At 35.3% G+C, this 22,467-nt stretch overlaps 1 protein-coding gene across 17 annotated transcripts in view; it reads right to left on the bottom strand.

Annotated features, from left to right (window-relative positions):
* NFIB (nuclear factor I B) overlaps positions 1–22,467 on the bottom strand; it is a 185,710-nt gene that overhangs the window by 14,271 nt on the left and 148,972 nt on the right. For 4 of the 17 annotated variants that reach the window (XM_083817314.1, XM_083817325.1, XM_083817324.1 and 1 more), the window contains exons 9-11: positions 17,190–17,355; positions 13,481–13,563; positions 4,495–4,583 (exon numbers count right to left, since the gene is read on the bottom strand). The exons of 3 other annotated variants lie outside the window; for them this stretch is intronic. In XM_083817314.1, coding sequence (XP_083673440.1) covers positions 4,495–4,583; positions 13,481–13,563; positions 17,190–17,355 — 338 coding nt within the window. Of the gene's footprint in view, positions 1–2,729; positions 2,749–4,494; positions 4,584–13,480; positions 13,564–17,189; positions 17,356–22,467 lie in introns of those variants that run through there. 10 more of the 17 variants (XM_083817315.1, XM_083817317.1, XM_083817318.1 and 7 more) reach the window with 6 other exon arrangements.

Here is a 22,467-nt window from a genome sequence, read left to right as displayed (position 1 = left end):
GGCTCCCCTATCGACTCAAACATAAACTTTTTTTCTTTCTCTCAAGTATGCTTCAAGTATGGAGCATGGTTAATTTAGAGATTAAGTTCCAAATTAGATTATCTAATGGCATCTTAATGGATTGCTGACCCATTTCCTGTGGGATGGCAGCATGCAAGTCTGGCTTGAATACAATTAATTTCTTAGGAAGTGTCTGAAGATGTTTGCCTAGATGGAGAGGAAACATAATGTTCTGCACATCTTTCTCTATTACAGAGTTGAGCGAAACTATTAGAGTTAGCAATTTAAATTGATAAAGACCAGAAATCACTAGGTTTTCTTTCTATGAATACTTTTACGGTAAGTATACTTTAAGCATTTTTGTTCTTAAATCACAATGCCTGAATTGATATTTCTTTTTCAAAACATTGCTCAAGGCAGAAAGGGAGGGAAGGGGAGAAGGGAAGTGGGGGAGGGGGGAGGTCTACGACACGAACCATTGATCTAACAGGTGTCCGTATTTGCCAAAATGTGCTTATCACATTTATCACGTGCTTATGACTGTGTTACTTAAGCTATGTGTTTGCTAGATTCCAAACACATACAAGGTACTGTGAGATAAAAGGAATTTACACCCATTCTCATTTGCCCTCCTGCTTCTTCCACAAACCACAGTTTATCCCATTTGGCCATCTTATCAACACTATTTCTATAAACCCAGAACAATGCTTGGGGAAAAGTGCTGCCTGGAAAGTTGAGCATTTGAACACCCCTACGGCTAGAGCTGGGAAGGAAATTCAGTACTCTGAGAATAAAACTCTCCCCAGCATCTCCAGGAACAAACCAGCTGTTGTACTGTACATTTGTGTCGAGATAACAGGCTGAAAGCAGGAAATGCTAACATAGTGCATTCGCCTGGGTAGTGTAAATATAATGTTAAAGCTACAGTTAACTCATAAAAGTAACATATATTCTAGTATGAATAATAATAATTTCTATTATATAAAATAAATAAAAACGGTATTTAACAATAGCTGAGTTAAAATGTACACTTTGGCAATGAAACTTTGCTTGCAGTCTGTGAAAGACTTGCAAATACTCCACACACAATCAAAGAGCCCCATCATGCAGGCTGTTAGAGTGGTCCCACTGGAATTACTGTCCAGTAATACCATCCAGTAATGAGAGCCTGAGACTCAAGCTCTTGTTATCAGGCTCCCTCCCCAACACAAGCACAATTCTTCCTCACTCTCACTCATGTCTTAGGATTACTTGTTGCATATACTCCTGCTCTCAGATAGTGACTGAGACTGCCTTCTCCTAACTGAGCCTTACAGATTTTCACAACTTCCCCTTAACTTCTGTCTCCAAAGATAGTTGTTATTACAGAACAGCAATTATGAAAAAAGAACGGGTATTTTTAATGGATTCTGATTATCTTCTTCATACATAGAGCAAAATTGACCTAAATTATTGTAAAAGTACTTCAGAGCCCAATTCTGCTGATGAGCTTAAACGTTGTTCAAAGTTCAGCAGATTTAATAAAACATATATAATAAACACTATACAAACAGCGAAAAGTTAATTGTAGATAGATAGGGTATCAGGAATAAAATAAAAATGACTTTCCAATACCTTACCAAATAATGCTTTTTTCCATTTTTTAGGATGCTCACAGGAAGTTTTATAGAAGTATCTCCTTTGAAGATACCGATATGTTTAATTCTTGTGAGAAAGGTATTTATGTATTTTTAGTTATCACTACTCCTTACAGTTATTCTACTTTTGAAGAAAATGGTGCATCACAGTCTTAAAGGATTGTTTGTTTGTTTTGTTTTTTAATCTCCTATTACTCATATTCTCTTTGTTTGCAAATTTCAGTCTTCTGTGTATCAATAAGATGTGTCTTATGTCTGGGACTATAAATGCTAACAGAATTTTACAAGGAAGGATAATCACAGCAAATTTATTTTGAAGTCTATGTACCATATCTACTGTCATATGAAAGGCAGCTACTAATGAGACAAAGAACACAAAAATAACAGAGGTTTTCTCATCTTCTGCCATCTTCCCTAAGTTCTGAAAATGCTGGTCACCAACAATATACCAGGACAAAGATTTCTGCTTGGTCTCTTCCCTTACCTGATTCTTGTACAGACAAGACAACTAACATTTGGATAACATTCGCTGCCAAAATTTGACTTTCTTGAGGTCAGTGACATTTCTGAAAACCATTATATTTAAGATAACGACAAAAGCCTGCTATAAAAGGTCAGACTGAGTACCATCAAAAAGAGTACTGCAGATTAGACAAATCCACGCAATCAAACATTTGTCAAACAATTTTGTGGGAGAAAATTTGACTGTACAGACAGTCAAATTGCTGCTCTCTCTCTGACAGTGAGCAGCAATTCCTTTTGCAACCCATTCTTTTTTCTTTTTTTTTTTTTTTTCAGTGCTTACTAGTTTTAGTGTTAGAAAGGCTCACTGCCCCTTGTTCTGCTCAGATATCATTTCTGTTCTGTTCTTAGATCCCCATTTACATGGGGATTTCAAGAATTCTGTATTCCAAAGCCCAAATCCTAAAGCCATCTAGTTAGGGAGAACTACAGGAAGTTTTTTTTGTCCTTCAAGGCTGTGCTTAATTCTAGGCCAAATAAGCATGGCCCAGGCACATCAAGAACAAGCACCAATCTGTGCCCAAGCTCACCTGACAGAACTTGTGTCCACTGGTAGGGCCAAACTGGCAGGTAGCACTCCAGGAGCTACCTGCAAACCAGTTTTACGTGTAAAGATGAACAAGTAATAGAATGTGCCTGCAAACATTACCAAAGCTTCCTTGGTCATCACCTGGAAAATTTTCCCCCATTTTCCTTTCTTTTCATGAATTACTGCCCCAGGTTGTGAGTGATAGGTACTGAAAAAAAACAATTCACCAAATACCAGGACAGTGCTTCAGCTGATATAAATTGTCATTGCTTTAAAGAGGTCATGAGTGATGACTGATTTAAACTATTCAAAGATATTCCTACATAGGCAGTTGTGTGATAATTTCCTAATGCCTGCCAATGCCCAGTAGAAAAAAAAACCCTTTGTAGGGGAGGAATAAATCACCACCACTGCCAACCCCATGCTCACTAGCTCAGTTCAGATTCACTCTTGACAGTACATTGAAAACTGTGGCAGTTATTTCATGATGGGGACTGTAATGGGAATCATAGCCCTTGAGGAGGTGAGGTGAATCCATTAGCTAATTTTCCATTGTGCTTTTGTGCCATAATCTATAATGGAAGAAATAACTACAACTTGCTTTTGCACAACAATTTTTCCAGATAAACATTATATCAGAAAAACTGCAGAAAGCAAAGCAACAATATTTAAGGCATTTCAAGTTCAGATTTGTAAACAGCACTAATTTTCAAATTCTGTAATTACCCTTCCAAGCTGACACTCACAAAATCCCCAAACTTCTAGAAATCCATAGCACAATATAGTACGTTAAAACGCATTCTATATATACATATACACACTTACACTTACATACATGCTTACACAGAGTGTAAGTGCCTAGTGCCTATACTGTCATATGCACACAAATGCCTGAGAAGTATTTAAAATTATTTTGAGATTGAGTAGCTACATTTGACAGGCTCCCAACCTGCGTGCTTTACACGAACGACCCCCATTAATTGTTGCAGATAATCCTGCATGTGAAAGAGGTGGAAAACAGATGTATCACAATTATGCTGATTTGTTTACACATCTATTTAGATACACACACCCCTATTGTTACCATAATTCATTATATGCCAACAGATGTAAAAGATAATAACAAGTAATTGATTAATGTACCAAAAGTTGTGGGGTTTGTTGGGGTGTGGGGAGGAAGGTGTTTTTTCACCCATGGGAAAGGTTTGGTGGGGTGGGCTTCTTTTTGCTTTCTGCATTTTTGTTTGCTTTTTTGTTTTTGCATACAAAATAAACTGTCTTTTGTGGAAATACTTCCTAATTATTTTGGTATTTAGTTTAGAAATATGATGGTTTATATCTTACCTTCATGTACATTAGTGACCTAAATCTACACGGGCTTATTAGTCACAAATTTCCCTGTTAATAGTATGGTTATTCATTGCTCAAAACCACCACCATTTAAGACATTTATTCTTATCCACATCTATACCTCTCACAGCACCATTTTCTTTGTATTAGTCACTAAGTCCCCCAAAATACGATGTTTAATTCTGCAAATGACATTTTCATTTTTAAAACTTAAAATCAGTATTCTCTTAAATTTGTAAACACTTTGCATTTGACAGCACAGCATCATCATTCCAGGTGCTTAATTAGAGTACCTCCTAAATTCAACTTATATTAAAGATAACCTAAATGTGTACTGGAGAAATATTACACACAGATTAGATTCTGTCACATATTCCTCTGGAGGCCCGCTAAAACAGATACTGTAGCTCAATGTAAATTTTTTATGTGGTGTAGGGGAAATAATTAAAATGTTACCTTTGCCAAGTAATTCCCAATGTATCCTCACTGGCACTGGGGTATAAATGCCTGCCGTTTTGATTCATGGTCCAGTCACAAATCCTCAGCTGTCAATTGAAACCTAGCAGTCAGATATGGATCGAGCAGTACTACAGTTTTTAGTATTTAAATGAATACATGCAAAATAGTATTGTACATGGCAAAAGCCTTACTTTCCCAAGAAGAAACTTTTTTTTTAAAAAAAAGGAAAAAAAAAGAAAACAAACAAAAATAACTTACTCTAAAAATAAATGCCTATAGATTTGCTTAAGATAATGCTATTTTAATATGCTCCTCTATTAATAAAGCGTAAAAGAGTAACTAGTGTTTAGCACATAACAATTAGCCATTAGATTACAAATTGAGCTGGAATAAAAGGAAATGTTAATATTCAATAGTGAAATATTTTAAGAAAGAAAATATAAATGCTGTTTTCTCTAAGCAATGCTCTAAATTGTGTATTAAATAAAGGTCTAATATAGTCAATATCTTGTAGCATGCATTTTGTGAAACATAGAAGACATGCAATTTATAGAAATATTGTCCAAATTAAACAAACTGTATGTCCTTATCTTGCTATTTAAGAAGGGTAAAGGTATTTTGTAATTGAAGTTTATTAATTTAGTGTTACTGAAAGCAGTATTACTTAGCAAGAGGTGATAAAATAATCTAATCTTGGTTTAGGCTCAGAATAATAACATTTAAAAAACTTTATTGCTTTTTACTAAAATGAAGAATGTACTAAATGTAAGCTGAAACAAATTCTTCCCAGATCTTCAAATCATCAGTTCTGCTCATGGATTGTTCTAGCAACCCTGTTATAGCTCTGCTTGTATAACAGCTGCTCTGTAGTGTTAGCAGATTTATTGAAAAGATATACGGCTTATTTTTAAGTTTAAGAAAATGAACATATCTGGCTTGCAAAGCAAACATACAATTTAACCTCGGTATAGTCATGCTATATATAAATTGCTGTACCATTATATATGATACAGAACTCTGAATTGAAGATAACGTTGTTTCTGAGTTTAATTGCGTTCAGTGCATTCTGGTTTTCTCTATTAATATTCGCAGTCTTCAGACAGCACAAGCTACAGCAAAGAAACTACAATATTTTCACAGGAGCACAGTTAATTGCAGCCTTTTCCTGAAAAATACAAATGCTAGGGACAAGACAATATTGCAAACCTGACCCTGCCTGGCTGTTACACTCATAAGCTTCCTGCTGTTAAGGTCTGAGAAATGGAAATGTTAGCCTCTGACGTTTTCATAGGGATTGTTACTTGTTTGTTATCTAACGAACTCTAAGGGACCTTCTAAAGGCAATTAAAAGCGTGACTAAACCACATGAAATTAACCAGAAAAGGAAATATGCATGCAGAAAGTTTGCTAGAGGTAACTGCGAATAATACATTAAATATGTTTAAAGAAAGGAGTAAGTAAATGTTTGGTTTATTCACTATACAAAACCATATTGTAAACCAAATTTTCATATTGAAGATGTAGTAAAATGTCACCTCAGTTACTTGTACAGAAGCTGTATTTTTGATATAACCCTTAGAAATATGATAAATTTAATTACAAAAGCATATTTTAAAGTTTTATAACTTAACTATAAAAACTCACTTCCAGCTGAAATGTAAGCCTGAAAGATTAAAAAATACATAAACCTTTTATTCTTTCATAATATATACATACGTTTATATATATAAATATATATATATATATAAAATCTACAAATACAAACTCTTCAGCTGATTATAAGCTTAAAGAAGACTAAAATCCCAAACTTAGTGTTACCAAATCATTTTTTGCCCTTAGGTCTAGCTCAAAAATGTGGCAAACACTTAATTTGCAATAGAACCTGGTTGCATTTGCCATATGGGGAAAACAGTTTACATTACATTTTAGTAAAATCAGCTACTACACTAAACTGTGATATTCTGCCCACAGTCTGAATGAAAATTTTCATATGTACAGTTAATATATCAAAGTTATCACTAAAAAAAAAAAAAATCCAGGATGACTTTTGAAATCTATTTCATAAATGTTAGTAATAACATAGTTCATATAATGTACAGTTATACGTACTCCAACACATATACAACTAAATCCTGACATGGTAATTATAGAACATACACATTTTATACATGCTGTAGACCCATTACATGCACATGTATATGAAGATTCATGCTGGGCCAAATCTACAGTTACCGTAAAGTGAAGCGCTATTCACTGAACCAGCGGTGTCTTCTTGTGGTACTGACAATAACACAAACCACTGCAGGTCTGCCTGATAACCACTTCTATGACAAGCCCAGGACTGTATCAGTTGCACTGAAAACCATCTTCGCCGTGTTAAAAACTCTTGCTCTGCATTTTTCTGCAGGCTTACATAGCTGCCATGTTGTCTTTAAAAGCTAACCTGCCAGGAAAATCTTTTTTTCCACCGTCACATAAAATTTCCTCTCACAAATCACTCCTGTTTGGAGACCAGGATGTCTAAGAAAACAGGCCAGGATTTAGAAATATATATTTGAAAGTATTTGCTCATATCTCTTTCAAAGACTACATCTGCATCCCTCACGTGTGTTGAGTGCTTTCTGGGTAAAAAGGCTGGAAGAGCTTAAAAGACCTCTATGAGCCCTGGCTCCATGTGATGGAAGAAGACGTCTACTTACAACTGCAGCAGGAACTCTGCTTTTGGAGGACATCCAGACAGCACAGTAGGGAAAGCCTGGGAGCACAGGCCTGACTCAAGTACCTAGCTTTGGAAGGATGTAGAGCAATTCAGTACAGTATTTTGAGTGGTATGTATTGTCTGGAGTCATACTGAAAGCCTTCTGGCCAGTTGTAGTCCTCAGAGTAACTTGGGTGACCTCTAGAAGTATGCCACAGTGTTAGCTGGAGATGAGAAGGCACATTCAGTCTCACCCACAATTAACCACCTAAAAGAGTTTTGGTGCAGGAAATGTGAAAGGGAGAGGCAGGAAACTACTTGCAGGTTACTTGAGAAAACAGATTTCTCAGTAGAGGGACTTAAGAAATAGTCCCCATGAGACAGTTAATAAATACTGAAAAACAATAACTTTCTCAAAAATATGCTGTGGGTGCAAAATAAATGACCTGATTTTGCGTGTGGCATGGTAGAAAGTCTTTTGTAGAAGACCTCTGGAAGTAGCCATCACTTCAGTCCCACCGCTTTACCATTTTCAGACAGGCAAGCAACAATAACACCTTCTATCCACAAAACATTGTCAATGATTTTTTATTTCTCTCTCATCTAACCATACAGAAGAAAGAACATGGATCTGTATGCTGAGGGGAAAAAGGATGCCCAGCTTTGCAGTAGACCTGGAAACCTCACATGCAGCCTAACCTTTCCCCAATGTGTGGAACTGCAGCAGTCTCTCACCCCGGGGTATATCCTCACTTACAAAGTAGCAGGGAGCTCAAAGCCTGCACTAACAACTACCTGGCCTGCAAGTATTTCTCTAGGAGACATTGCAACTCCCTTACCCACCTCAGCAGTGTCATGGGAAGGAGCCAAAGGCCCACACAACAGCAGAGCAACAGAACAAGTGCTTCTCCTAACTCTGCCACTCGCCTGAAAGTCATCCCACACCCCTACTCCTGTTTTGCCCTCCGTAAAATGCCAGAGGAGTGATTTTGTTTTGCAGTTTCCAGTGCTTTGAGACATACCGATGTGAAGCTCTAGCCAAGAGACAGACTTCACTATAACCACCCTTTCAATTTAAATTGGGCACCTTCCAAGTACAACTATCCTGCAGAGTTTTAAGTATGCAAATCCTATGTACATTATAATCCCATAGTCAACAGCTCAAACTTTAAGCATAGACTGAATAATTTTAGGGGTTAATATTTAAGCAGGTTTTGTATTCTCCTACTGAAAAGGTGTCCCATCAAAGAAAAACGTTCATTCCAAGCTCCTGTAATCACTAGTGAAAGTAAATAAGTATTGTAGAAAGTGTAATCGGAGACTCTGCTATAGTTTTTGTTAGTTGAAAAAAAAAAAACAAAACAGCCAATATAAAACTGAACATTTGCATATTGTCATTGTTTTGACTGAAACTTCCTTTAAATGTGTTTCCTTTTCAGCAAGCATATGTGAAAAGTGACCTCTTATCCATTTACATACCTCCCTGGTGATCATGTGACCAAGTTTTACGTCAAACTGTCAATTATGATAAGAGACACAATAAGAACAGCTTAAGTGTTGATAACCTGTTTCCTGGCTTTACTGAGAAGTTCTGTTTAAGAGTCCACTTGTGTTCTTCTTTCAGCCCTCTGCTGAAAGCAAAAGCAACATCCACCCAAAACATTTTAAAAACAGATACTCTGTTTTCAGTGGACATTTGAGTTTACAACTTCCATGATGAATAGTATGAAGAGAATTCCATTTTGAACTGTGGGATTCAGTAACTAAAGGATGCATCTGGTAAGAACAACTTCCTACCAAAGAACCAGGCTAGTCTGGTAGTAGAAAACAGCTTTTTGGAGACCTGAAGTGTTTCTTATTACTGCATACGTTGCAAATGTCTCACTCATAAATATCAAAGCTGCGTGAAAATCATGCATAACATATAGCACACCCAGAAACTTCAAGCTCTATCAGAAACCATGCCATTGTATTAATCAGTGCATGGGCTCGAGGAGCTTATTAGTTCCTTGACAATTGGGCCAGCAATAGCTATCACACTGTACTGTGACAGACAGTAACGGTTTAGAGGTCATTGTCTTCACGGACCTTAATATCTAACCTGCTTATCTATATTTCCCAGTGTAAAACAGAACCACAATCACCCACCTCAGGCTCCAGAGTTCATTAAAATTAAATAAATGGTCAAGAAATAAAACCTGACAGCTACATTTCAGAAAAACCTTATTATTTGTGAACGCATTTATCTGTACTTCCAATAAATACAAATGTTTGTCTATCTACCCATCCATCCATCCATCCATCCATCCATCTTTTCATATTTTCACAGGTGAAGTCCATGACTACTATTTCTAGTATCATCCTGGCTTTAGAAACAGAAACAATATCAATCTGTATGTAAACATCTATAATTTCAAGAACCTATTAAGTTCACAATGTTGAGAACAGTAACACAAGGCTATAGAAATGTCATAATGAGGAGAATTCTGCTCATTAAGATTTTTGTTACTGAACTAATGATCTATCTATTAAAATCATATAGCCACAAGAATGGAGACACAACTTGTTTATAAGTTGAATTTGATCAAGTTACTGCAATTTGTTACTTCTTCCTCTAATGTAGTCTTAGAAACCATAGATCCTCAGTGTAGATGCATAGATAACCTGTGAGCAAAAGGGTAGGGGAGTGGAGGGTGGGGGTGAGGAAGGTGCTCCCTACCGTTATGAAGATTATCTAACCTTTCTTTTATGCATAGTTCAGTTAAGATGATTTTCAGCACAGATAATGGGCACCAAGCACTAGATTCAACTTCATAAAAGAGTCCCACCAACCACCAAAAGCAAAATTAAGCAAAACGGTCTCACTCAGGTACTAGTTCCTATCACTTCCCTTTCCTCTCCCTATAGTTCCGTCCCTGCAGTGGCATTATTAACACTTAAAAATAGTCAGAAGCTGTTGCTGAGTTGAGTAAAGCAACTCAAATGGTCATTAGTGATTTATAATAGACATTTTGGGGGAGCTGACATGATTTTCTACAACCAAATGCTAAGACATATGTGACTCTCTAGCTGCCACTCAAGCAAGAGATTTGTTTTGTAACTGTTAATGTCAGAGTATAAAAATACCTGGCATTTCAAGTCAGGTAGCCCGAAGACCTACCAGCAATTAAAGCTGAAATCAGTCTGCGTTGTTATAATTCCTCATTAGAGCCTTGTATTCCTAACTATCAACACAGCATGCTAAGTAATGCATGCAACAGAATATTTTTCACAGTATCCAAACTGTTCCCATAGATGCAATTATGGATTGTCTTTCAGAATTTTATTTAGTGTTTCCCATCTAAATATGAGTATTCCAGGTAGGTTGTGCTATAAATTGTTTATTGGAAGTTCTAGCAAACAATCACTTTGCCAAAAGACTTCATGTTAAGTATGTTACAAACTGTAGATGTAACTTTTTAATTTATTGTGATTACTGTACCTTAAGTAGGCTATATCCTGGTTCTATTTAACAACAACAGAAACATATTCAACAGTACATGCCAATATTTCTCATAACCAGAAAAAATAAATCTTCATAAAGACTCCTCCAATGAAGTAAAAAATGTAGCAGTGACAATATTTATTCTTGAAGGGTCAATGTACATTACAGGGTACAGTGAATGTTTAAAGGACCTCTCTGGAACTAAAACCATTGGCTTTCTCTCAGCTAACACAGAATGATTGATTGTCTTTATTTCATGTACTCCTTGATTTTCCTTTCCATTCATCATGAGCTGCTTTAAAGCAAATGCATTTAAAACCTGCCACAAGAAGAGTGGTCTCTTAAATTGTTGTAAAGTAATGAAAGGACATAGTAAATCAATCTAATTTCTGCCTTACCAAAGGATAACCTTTACTCTATTGAAGTTGTTTAGACAATTTCAGTGCTCTACCTCACTTTCTGGGTAATAAACATATATGGCACCATCGCCTCTGAAATCTCTTTAGGATTTAAGAGGGTAAAGTGACTAATTTATTAGAAACTTATATATATGCACTTATATGTTTGTATTTATTCACTTGAAAAGGCTTTGTTATGAAAGTATTCTGTTCCTTCAGATGGTTTAAAACAGTACACACTATTCCCTAATTTTATATGTATTACTTTTGTAACAATTCACACACACACACCAAACACACTCAGGCAAGTGTACGTATATATTCATTGCATAAGTTAGAAAATAATAAAAAATTCACAACAAAAAGGAAAACATGACACACTTTTGCAATTTACTATATGTCTCAATATAACGAGTATGAAGCTATGTACTTTAGGAGGCAGAACTCTGGTTTCGCACAGTGGCATTGAAGAATTTTTCTGTTTATGAAATATGCAAGACCTAATTTATTTTCCCCTTTCACCTACGCCATCTGGCCACACATTTTACCATGAAAGGGAGTATAAGACATGGTGCATGTAAACACCAAAGACTGTGATGGCCCTTGAGGTCCCTCTTACTTTTATGTTCCTATGACACTGCCAAAATCTCCAAATTTATTTCAGTCTACACAAGGCAAAAATATATAGGAGATGCATGAAATAAGCATTATATAATGTATGTGTTATGTACTCAGCCAAGAGAAAATTAAGCGTGCTTCCACTAACTTCTGAGCATGTGAGAAGAAGTTTGTAACTCTTTCAATGAACTTGGAAGAAGGTAGAGTTGGTTTAAGCAGTAGCAATTTTTAGGGGGAAAAAAGTGTCTATACACATGTAGTGAAAAAAAAAAATATTTTTTTTTCTCACATCCATAAATTAACTGGATGCCAGAATTTTCAAAGGATACTGTTTGTTTAAGACATCACATGGAAAAAAAAAATCCAGAAACTACATTGCACTGCTTAAAAAGAGAGATCTTGAGTATGTTTCGAAATACAGTAGATTATATTTTGTGATATTCTATATCTGTCAAAAAGAGCCATGTTATAGTAATTATAACACATTTCATAATACAACAATCTTTGAGAGGCTAAAAAAAAAGATAAAAAAAATACACCAGAAAAATTACTGAAAAATCAATAGCTGGCAAAACCATAACTGTCATTTGGTATTTTCATAAATGTGGACAGATGTTTCCAGTTAGATCTCAGTGGTTAAAAAAAGTTAGCAAAGTGTCAGCTATCTTGAATAAACTATCATCTTTATGATTTTCTCTGAACTCTGCATGTGGTGACCTTTAAAACGGCCATACTGCCACCTTGCCATGGGAGTGGGTAGGGATAGGGAGTTCCAGGTGAAGCACACATCAGCTATATCATGGCAAACCCAGAAAAGGTAGGTTTTACTCAAAAATGAAACAGGTATGTGTACCAACAGTTGACAGGAACCCAAGAGTGAGAAAAATATACAGTACAATAAATACCGAGGACTATTTAACAGCCCCTTTGTTACTGCCGTATTTTTTTTCCTTACACGCTGTTAATTTCAAACTACTCTACTGTTAAGATCTAGGAGCAACACAAAAACACATCATAAAATATGTTAAATTTTTGAAGATCCTGAATATATTCCTTTTACCAGCAATGTAGGATTTCTGTATGTGGATGGCCTTGCTATTGGCTACAGATAATTTGTTTGTAAACCATCATTAATCTCGGCTGCATATTTTCACAGTTTGGGTAAACACTTCATTTGCATTAAATTTACAGCATTAATGAGATGTGAAATTTAAAATACTACTTGAAACATAAATGATGTAAGAAACTAGAAACATGTTTTTATCATGTTTGAGATCAGCAGACCAATGTATGCCTATTACACTAGAAATGGTGATGTGTTACACTGAGAATTTGGTTTTATAACTAATTTCCTAGAAATGAAATACAGATTTTTTTTTCTAAACATCTGCAAAAAATATAGTTTGAGAATTTTAAGTTGGACATTTCCCTTTAGAAATTTTGCTTAATTTTAATTTATTTTGAAATGATTATTTTTTCCTTATAGACCTCATTCTCACTCTTAATATCCAACTAAAGTTTACATGTATGAGCTCTTGAAAAATGGAGCAATTGGAATAAATATGATGAAAAGTTCCTTAAGATGTCACAAATCCAAGAAATAAAGTATATGCTAAATTCACGTTTCTTAAATGATTTAGTTTTGGTTTGAGTAAACTGCATCTTCAGATGACAAATACTAAAACCTTTAAGATCCCATTCTAATGCAAGATAACAGTGGTAGCATGTAGAAAGATAGTATATAAAGCTTCTCTATATCATTACACCTATGTGAAACTTGCCCACCTGTTGCTGGTGTAGGAAGGATGGGTCTCTTGGGCTTAGTCCCACATATCGATTGGCTTGGGATGTGCCTGAGGCTGTGTAGGCTGATTAAGGAAGAACAGAACAGATTGATAAAAATACCAACCTATCATAACTATTACCCTGTGCAGGTACAGTACAAATATGAGAGATCCAGAGTTATGATTATGCAATATATAGGATGTGTCTGTTTTTTCTTAATTTAAGCTTTAATAGAAAGCAAAAGAAAAGTTGGGCCAAAGTCAGAAAGGCACATACAAATTCCTATAAACGTCAATGGAAACTGCATGTATAAATTACAGTGCTCACTCCCATTATATAAAAGTTTTTCTGCTTAACATATATATATATATTTAAGTAATTAAATGAAGTATGTTTCTGAAAGAATTACAAGCCTGATCCTCATTTGCATTACAACCGCCTAAAGTAGTGATTAAACCATTGGGATTACTATGTTGTGAGAAAAGAATAAGGAAATATTAGTCCACACAGTCTTGCTGTTGTGAATGCCCATCACAAAGCTGTAAGAGAACAACAAAAAATGGAACCAGAAGTTCAGCTACTTGTGTAGCATGACATTATTCTTTACAGTCCTTTGGAGAAAGGATGCAATGTGATCAGTATTTTCATGAGTTAGAGTTAACTTTTACTGTGCAAGATAATATTCAACTCCTTTATGCATCAGGAAACAACATTTTGCAGGAGGGGGACAATTTACGGAAGTCTCTTGCTTCTCTGCTACAGAAACTTAAAGAAATCCACTTCTGAGGTGTAAAAGGATGTAGGTGATGCTGGGATTAGTTACACAATATGGATCCTTCATCTGTAGGTCACATTCCTGTCTGGTTTCTGTTGGTAATCCCTGAAGGCCACTACCTTCTCATGGCTTTTGGTGGCACTTATGAAATGGGGTATGTGATTTTACTCCACTCTGGTGTGGAGATGTCCACTCTGCAACTTACAGTATCACATCTTGGAAACTTGCTAGTAGACAAAGCATAACTAATAAAACTGAACAAACCAGTGAGGACCTAGATGAGAGTAGTTACTAAAAATTGCCATTAATATTACAGTTACATTGCTTATATAAGCAAATTAAATCTGTTTAAAAATAATAATGGTACAGCCTTTCTGTAGTAAAAAGGTTTGATTGAAAAACTTTAGTGAAAAACTACCATAAAAAAAATGAATCAGAAAGTAGAAAGAATCTATGGTGGAAGCCACAGGGCTTTCCAAATATTATCAAAATTTGCTGTTCTCATTCAAAATAATTCTGCTTTTGCATTTCAGAATGAAAAGCAGTGCTAATCATTTGTCATTTTAGTCTCATCAGACTGAATAGTAATGATAACTTGTTGGCCAAGCATATGTTTCATACATGTTTTGAATCAATCAATAAGTTCTTGCAAATAAAAGTAAAATTATGCCTTAAAACAATTTAGCATATTAACACTCTCTGTGGCGGGTATATTGAGATTGATAATACTATCTGTATAGATTCATTTATAATTTATATGTTAGTAGTGTATGATCCCTCATTTTTGCATTTTTGTTCATCAGCAAACCAAGAGAACTTTTCCCTTCCAGTCATCAATCCAGTTTTAAAAGGTTTTACAAGGTAGGTGCACAACTGCACTGCTCTCAGAAGCATAGCATGCTGAACATGTAGCATTTATATGCCTTTTTGTGCAGACTTGGCACATTCTATTTAAAATTTTATACAGTTTTTTATCAATATTATTTACATGCTCTAGTGACAGACATTGGATCTTTAGGCAAAAAGTTGCTTAGGTACTGCTGTGGAAGCATGAAGATTCAAATATAACATGGAAGCATTATTTCAAATACTGAAGCAGAGATTTTCTAAGGTTCACAGGGTAAATTGAGTGCCTAAGTTCCAATGAAATTCAAAAGAAACTGAATGACAGCTTCATCTGAAAATATAGTCCAAATTTTCCCATTACTAGTGGGACAATAGTTAATGAACAGATTAGCTTTGCTTTCCTGTAATAATCATTAATATGGTCAGATTACCAGCCAGCATCCCAATGCAGACCTGACACAGTATTTGTTCTTTCTACCATTTGTATTGGAGACTCTGACCTCATCTGAGGCATATATATATGTCAGGCACAATCATGTCAAACAGGAAAAAGGATGAAATCATGAATACTTGAAACTATGCATGAACCTGATTTTCTCACCTATTCTCGACCAAAAATTTAGAGCAACAGCTTATAAACTGCTTTAGGTTTGCTGCTAAAACTAACTCTTCTCAAGAGGTACAAGAACTGCACCATATGCCACCAGACAGCGTACAGATACACTGTACCACTTAACCCTTTAACAAATTTTCTGCTACACTAAAAGAACAGAAAAAACACTTCCACAAATCTATCTATATAATTATAAATTTATAATTAAGCAGTAATTTGTACAGAAGCTACTTCTATCCTTTTATAATAAACACATAACCAGTTTAAATCTTGAACACTCATATGCATTAGAGTCTCATCTCTGCTTCCTGTGCTAATCAGATGTTTCAAAGTAGTATATATACTTAAAAATAAAATAAAAATGTTTATGGTCTCAGATAATGGCAATCCAAAAATTAGGAACTAGATTCACAGTTCAAACACTAAATGCTTCTAAAGTGAGTCATTTAAATGTAATGGATGCTAAGGACATTCATATTATTAATTAATAGTGACTTTTCTTCCAAATCATATGATCCTTTTCTACCAAATCATATGATAAGAAGTGTCTCCTAAAAATCTTCACGTCTGATAAATACTGGCAACACATCTCCAGTCCAAATAAAAGTTCAAAGTCAACAGATATGGAGAAGATAATGAAAAGACAACCTAATGCATCATTGAGCATAAGATGAATAATTGAAAGAGAAAAAGTTATCCTATTCCTAGTTATATCTTTGTTCTTACTTGCAAAATTGCAGTTCCATTGACGAGAAAGAGAAAAAGTTATCCTATTCCTAGTTATATCTTTGTTCTTACTTGCAAAATTGCAGTTCCATTGACGAGAATAGGATAAACAATATGGTCTTGGACTTACAGTAACAGAGCTTAAAACTTTAAAGCTCTTTTTTTTTTTAATTATTTTAAAAATAATAATTAAAAAAAAAAAGAACTGTGAATATATTATCCACTGCAAAAATGACAAGGAGTTAAATTTTTCTTTTGCCACATCATTTATTTTTGCTAAAAATGACACAACTTATATCAGCATGCAATTGTCATAGCTCGGATTCAGTATGCATTGAAACAAGGCTTGATTTCTGTAGGAAAGCTCATTGAGGAGCAAATTATCCAATCTCTGTTTGGAATTCCATCTGTGGGTCATTGTAATACCTTTCTGTCTCAGTGTGCTTCTCAATGTCTTTACAACGTCCACCTTAGATGAAAGATCATGTTTTCTTTTTCTTGAATAGTGGTCAAATACGCAGACTTTTCCCTTTCATTTTGGTTGTCATGTCACAAGTATTAGTTCATGTAACATGATACATTAGTTAAAATTTGGAGAGGAAAAGCTTGCAGTCGGATCACATATTTGCTCTCCGTGTAAATGATGAGCATCCACTTGGTCAAATAGTAGGAAAAGGCACCTTTTCTGGCCTCAATTTGTTATATTGAATCTTCGATGGACATTTTTTGTTTCCTAGAGAAATACTTACTGGTTGCTGTAGGTGAAGATGCCTCACCTTCAGTGGATGTAGTGATGGGTTTAGTATCTGTCATGGTCAGGGTCACAGGTCGCACCGCACTGTGATGGGGAGAGGGTGCCAAAACTGGAGTAAAATGGCCAGGCACTTTCCCTACTACTTGACCACTGCTGTTAGGCTACAAAACAAAACCAAAAGAATTCCTTGTGAAACAAACATTGTGTTTAAGGAACCTACCCACCTATCTTAGGGTTTTTCAGAATGCCCATCACTGTAGTACCTATTTGCTGGAATGTGCTGTTTTAACAAATTTATGTACTTCTACGAGAGCTTTTCATTATGCAGCAGAGCCCTCCTCAGATAGGTATTATGTATATAAAAGCAGTACCTTTTGGTGAGCTTTCTCTCTCTCTGGATCCAGCATATATCAGACCATTTCAAAATATAGTTGCTGTTCATACAGTGGCTGTGAACCATACTAAGTCCCACGACAGCAGGATTAAATTGACCAGGCATAGGCCATGATGCACTAACTATTAAGAGCAAATGAATGATGCAAAACCTCTATTTTCACGTGCCATACCACTCTGGCTTGGAGTGTAACCAAGACTTGACCACAGTTGTCCACAGAGATTACACATACTGGAAGGCTAACTAATAATTCACTTTTGAGAGCAGGGGAGAGGGTTAGGATACAACTCACTGTATTGCATACATCATAACCTCCAGCCAAAAGCCACCTGCCAAAAAGCATCCTACACAGAAGTGTGTCACAATGGAAACTTTTCAAGTTGAGACTGTAGTCAACAAAGCTGCCTCTTTCAGAGATCAATTCACAGTATGTAAAAGAGGAGGTCTGCATGTGACTTTATAGTACAGGTCATCAGGGTAATGTTTTACCTTCTACATATAGGTACATCTGAATTTGGCAATGTTCACTGCTAAATGTATATATTTATACAATGTTTGAACATGCCTTAGACATTCTGCAGTACAGTAAATACTCCAGTGGTAAATAACTTGCAGCAAAAATCAGCAAGTAATCTAGTATTTTCAGTCGTGCCTGAAAACTTTTGTTTTAAACTGTGTGCTCTGTGAATCATAGGTTTTTTAAAATACAGGCAAACAAAATGAAAATTACTGGGAATCTTATTTTCAGAAGGATATTGTCAAATTTGAGATAACACATAAAAGAAATGGACTGATAAAGAAATTGATTCAACTGATTCAAGGAAAGGTTAAAAGAGGTAAGCATGGCTACAGTAATGAAATAATAACTGTGGGCTGAGATGATTACTGCAAGTATGTGTAGAGTATAAACACACAGAAGAGGAAGGAATTATTTGGAAAGAACAGGAAGTATAAACCAGGAGGAATGGAATGAAAGGGAGAAGGAGGAAATTTAAAATGAATAACAGGAAAAACTTCCTGGCAGTATGATCTATTAGACTTTGCAAATGCCCCCAAAGGAGACAGAGCCTCATTCTTTAGAACATCTAAAATTAAAGTAGAAGAAAACACCGAAAAGTATAAGCACAAATGGAGACCAATCCTATATTCACAGGAACATGAGTGATTAGCGGATTAATTCCCCCCATAAAATTACAATGATTTATGAATAATAATAATAAATGAAAAATAATATCAAAACTGTGTGTGAATGAGAAAAGACCAACAAACTACTCCCAAATTAATCTAATTCTACTACTACAAAATGAAAAAAATCACCTCCAAAACACAACTATGAGGTGGCTCAAAGGAGCCATGCAGTTCCAAGATCACTTAAATATATGAATTGGATGGTATTTACCACTTTTCATTAATGTTCCTAATTGCTTAAATTGAAAAGTTATTACTAGGAGTTTCATAATGGGTGGGTGAATGAGAGTCAGCTGTCAAAGTAGTTTCAAAATAAGAAAGCAGCACTGATTCAAAGGAATGTCAACAATTTCACATTTTAAATTTCTAGATAACCAGTATGTTACCAAGAGTTTTATTCAGTGGGTGAAACCTAAAACATAGATATATTTTCTTTTACTATATACACTTGAAGTGAAAATGAGATGTGGCAGAATATACGAAAGGCAACTTCTAAAGAATAGCATGCTCTAAAAATTTACTCAGCATCTGCTACAAATTAAATCTTTATATTTCAGCAAATACTCAAAAATTAAGTAAGTGCCAATATGTTTATTTCTTTGAGATCCATCATAGCAGTGGTTTATGGATTTTTATCTTATGGTCTCTATTTTAAACACCTAACACCCCTTAAACTAGGGGTCTTTTTGACCAGAATTCTGTCTCTACTTGCTTTAGAAGAAAGTGAAAATTTTAACTGACAAATTCAGAAAATCTCTAAGTTACACAACTTGCTCTGCTTTGGACTGGACCTTTGGTATGTTTCTGGGAAGCCTGCCATAGCGGTAAGCCCCCTCTCCTCCCGGGCAGCCAAGCCATCCATGCAGTCTAATGGAGGTCTCAGTTGCATCTGGTGGCTCCCAGGTGGAGTCACAGTCCTGTGACAGAAGAGCTACCTTACGATGCTTAGTTCATGTGGTATGCTAGCATACCCCAGAAACAACTGTGATTCTCTTACTAAAATGATCAGCTTTTTAGAATCTAAGAAAGAAGATTCCAGTGAATTTATGCATTAAAACAGCCAGTGTCATCAGCTTCCAAAAGCAGCTCTGTCTCCAAAGCCAGACTCAAATTAATTAAATGGACACAGCTGGAGTCCAGGACAATTTACAGCAATGTATCACCTTCTATTGTTCCCTAGCGATCCCAGTCAATAGGAATGCAATGGCTCACATGGACTCCAGCTTCGTCCATGTATATATTGTCCAAAACAACAAACCCTTTCCTTGCTGAATTAAAAGAAAAAGACAGAATATACTTAAAATCCATTCTCATGTAAACCATATTTTCCCTACAAAAGAGCAGTGCAGTACATCTCCCCACTTCATCAAAAATGAGGGTGAAATCCTGTCCTTTCTGAAATCTATGAGGAATTTTCTAGCAATTTTAGTGGATACGATTTGTGACATCCCAAGTAACTACTTTTCTATTACTTTTTTTTTTAATTATGTTCTTAAATGGTAGCTATTGTTCCATATCTATGCTAAATGTAAAACTGAGAAAAGACATAATACAGGGAAACCGGGATCTGTAATTTCTAAACAGAAAAATCAAACAAACCTCCAAAGAAAAAGGCAAACTTGTTACTTTAGTAAGTTTACTCCTTATGGTGCTCACATTTCAAAGTCTGACGGTACATTAGATTTCAAAAGGAATTATAACTTATCTGCCTCTTACCAATCTTATTACATATTGTCACATTTCCCCAAGTACCTTCTGTCTGCACTTTATTCTACTTTTATTTTTGTAGTCTCTGACATCTATTCCTTTCCTTTTTTAAGTAGTTAACCTCTGCTTTCACATTTGTATCAAAACATCTGATTTGAAAATTTGCATTAATGTCAAGTACTGCATATTGCAGTAACTATTCACGCGTTACTGCTTGACAAGCAAGGTAAGACAGAAGGGGATAGGTGATAGAGCTTGGTGCACCATGTCTAACTTCCCTCTCATACCAAATGCTTCCTGTATTTAAACATTAAACTAAACTCAGCTGTAGGTACGTGAATACCTATCAGGACTTCTACATATATAATTCTTCTTCAAAAAACTGCTCAGCAGTTTTTCAGGTGTGAACAGAGGTTTTCCATCTACCACAACTTGTCATGAGAAATGGCATATGTGAAATTCACTTAAAACTTCAGTGTTTTTCCTAGGTGTGTTATATTTGAAAACAGAATGTGTGAAAAAGCCTTGTACTCTCTTAAATTCTGTTACTCCTAACAAATCTTGAACATTCATACTTGTCTTGCTTGCACTGAGAAACAGTGAAGCAGTTATAAGTACTGATGTTTAAGTTACTGTAATTAGTTTGCAGCCTAAGATCATGAAATAATCTTAAATAAACAGACCATTTAATTGTCTCAGAGTTATTGTTTAGGCCTGTCTTCAGGCTCACACTGACAGTGCTGCATTGGTTTATACTCAGCTCACACATATGTAGCTATCTTTGCAAACACAAAACTAAAAGCTTTTAAAATAAAAGTCTAGATAGTGGAGCATGGAAATTGATAGTGGTACAAGCTCAAGGAGACCAGCTTTCCTGGACATCTCAAGTCCTCTGTCCCACTTTAAGCTTTTGTTGAAAAATGGAAGACCTTTTGTGCTGAAATAGCCCTCTTAAATTCATAATTCATAACTTTATTAAAAACTGGGTGATGGAAAACAATTTTGTGACCTGTTCCCATTTTAACTTTTGCAGTTCTGTTAAAAGGTATTTTAGCACAGAAACTATATATCTATTTGAACAGTATCCACTTAAATTACAAGTTCAATTGGTTATAGCACATCATTTAACATAAAATAATTTTCTCTTTGTTTAATACAAGTTCTAGGCTTTAGTTCTAATTTTCTTTGAAGAGATTCTTCACACTAATGCATTACAGGTGAAAAATCAACTGTTACCATCAACTGGGGCATCAATATATCTGTATAATGGATTCACAAACAGAGCTATTATGCCTGAGGCATAAACCTCAAACAAATTGCAGGAAGAAAGCTGTGCTAGATAAACAAGATGTGCAGTTGAAAATGAGAAGGAAAGAGGGAACTACAATGTCAATGTAGCCCCAGTTTATGCAGGTAAACATATTTTTATTGTTGGACTAGAGGCTAATTTGATTTTTAGATGTGTTACATTTTCCATATTTTTAATATCATAGTGTCTTGAATTACAACAGATTAACCCATTTATGTGCCCAGAGCCACAGGTTATATTCACTGTCATAAATGTAGTATAACTGTAGAATAATCAGGCAGTTAATATCTGATTGTCTGTACTACACACAATTTCAATTAACCCTTAGGTCTGAAGTCTGAACAGAAATTTTTAACAGATATGAATATGGGTGTTCTTAAAATCAGGATTTAGTGTAGCTGTTTTCACTGCTAGGATTTTATTAACAGATTTATAATCAGTAATCAGTCAACTTCCTCTCAGACTGTTGTTCACAGATTTTCCCAAATACCAGTACCTTTATACTGTAGGTTTTCAATTATATGTACAGTGGTGATGAATATCACTCCAAAATCCTATCATAGAGTAGTTTTGAGACCACTGATTGAATTAATTTTGTTCATGAAGCTGTAGAAACTGTTCTACATATTTTGTTCCTCTGCTCATATGCAAAATATTTTGCTTTAAAAGTTATCT

This window comes from Anser anser, assembly GCF_964211835.1.
Source record: "Anser anser genome assembly, chromosome: Z".
In the NCBI taxonomy this organism is placed as follows: Eukaryota; Metazoa; Chordata; class Aves; order Anseriformes; family Anatidae; genus Anser; species Anser anser.
Note: the sequence above shows the minus strand (reverse complement) of the source record. Positions and strands in the feature narration are given on the sequence as shown.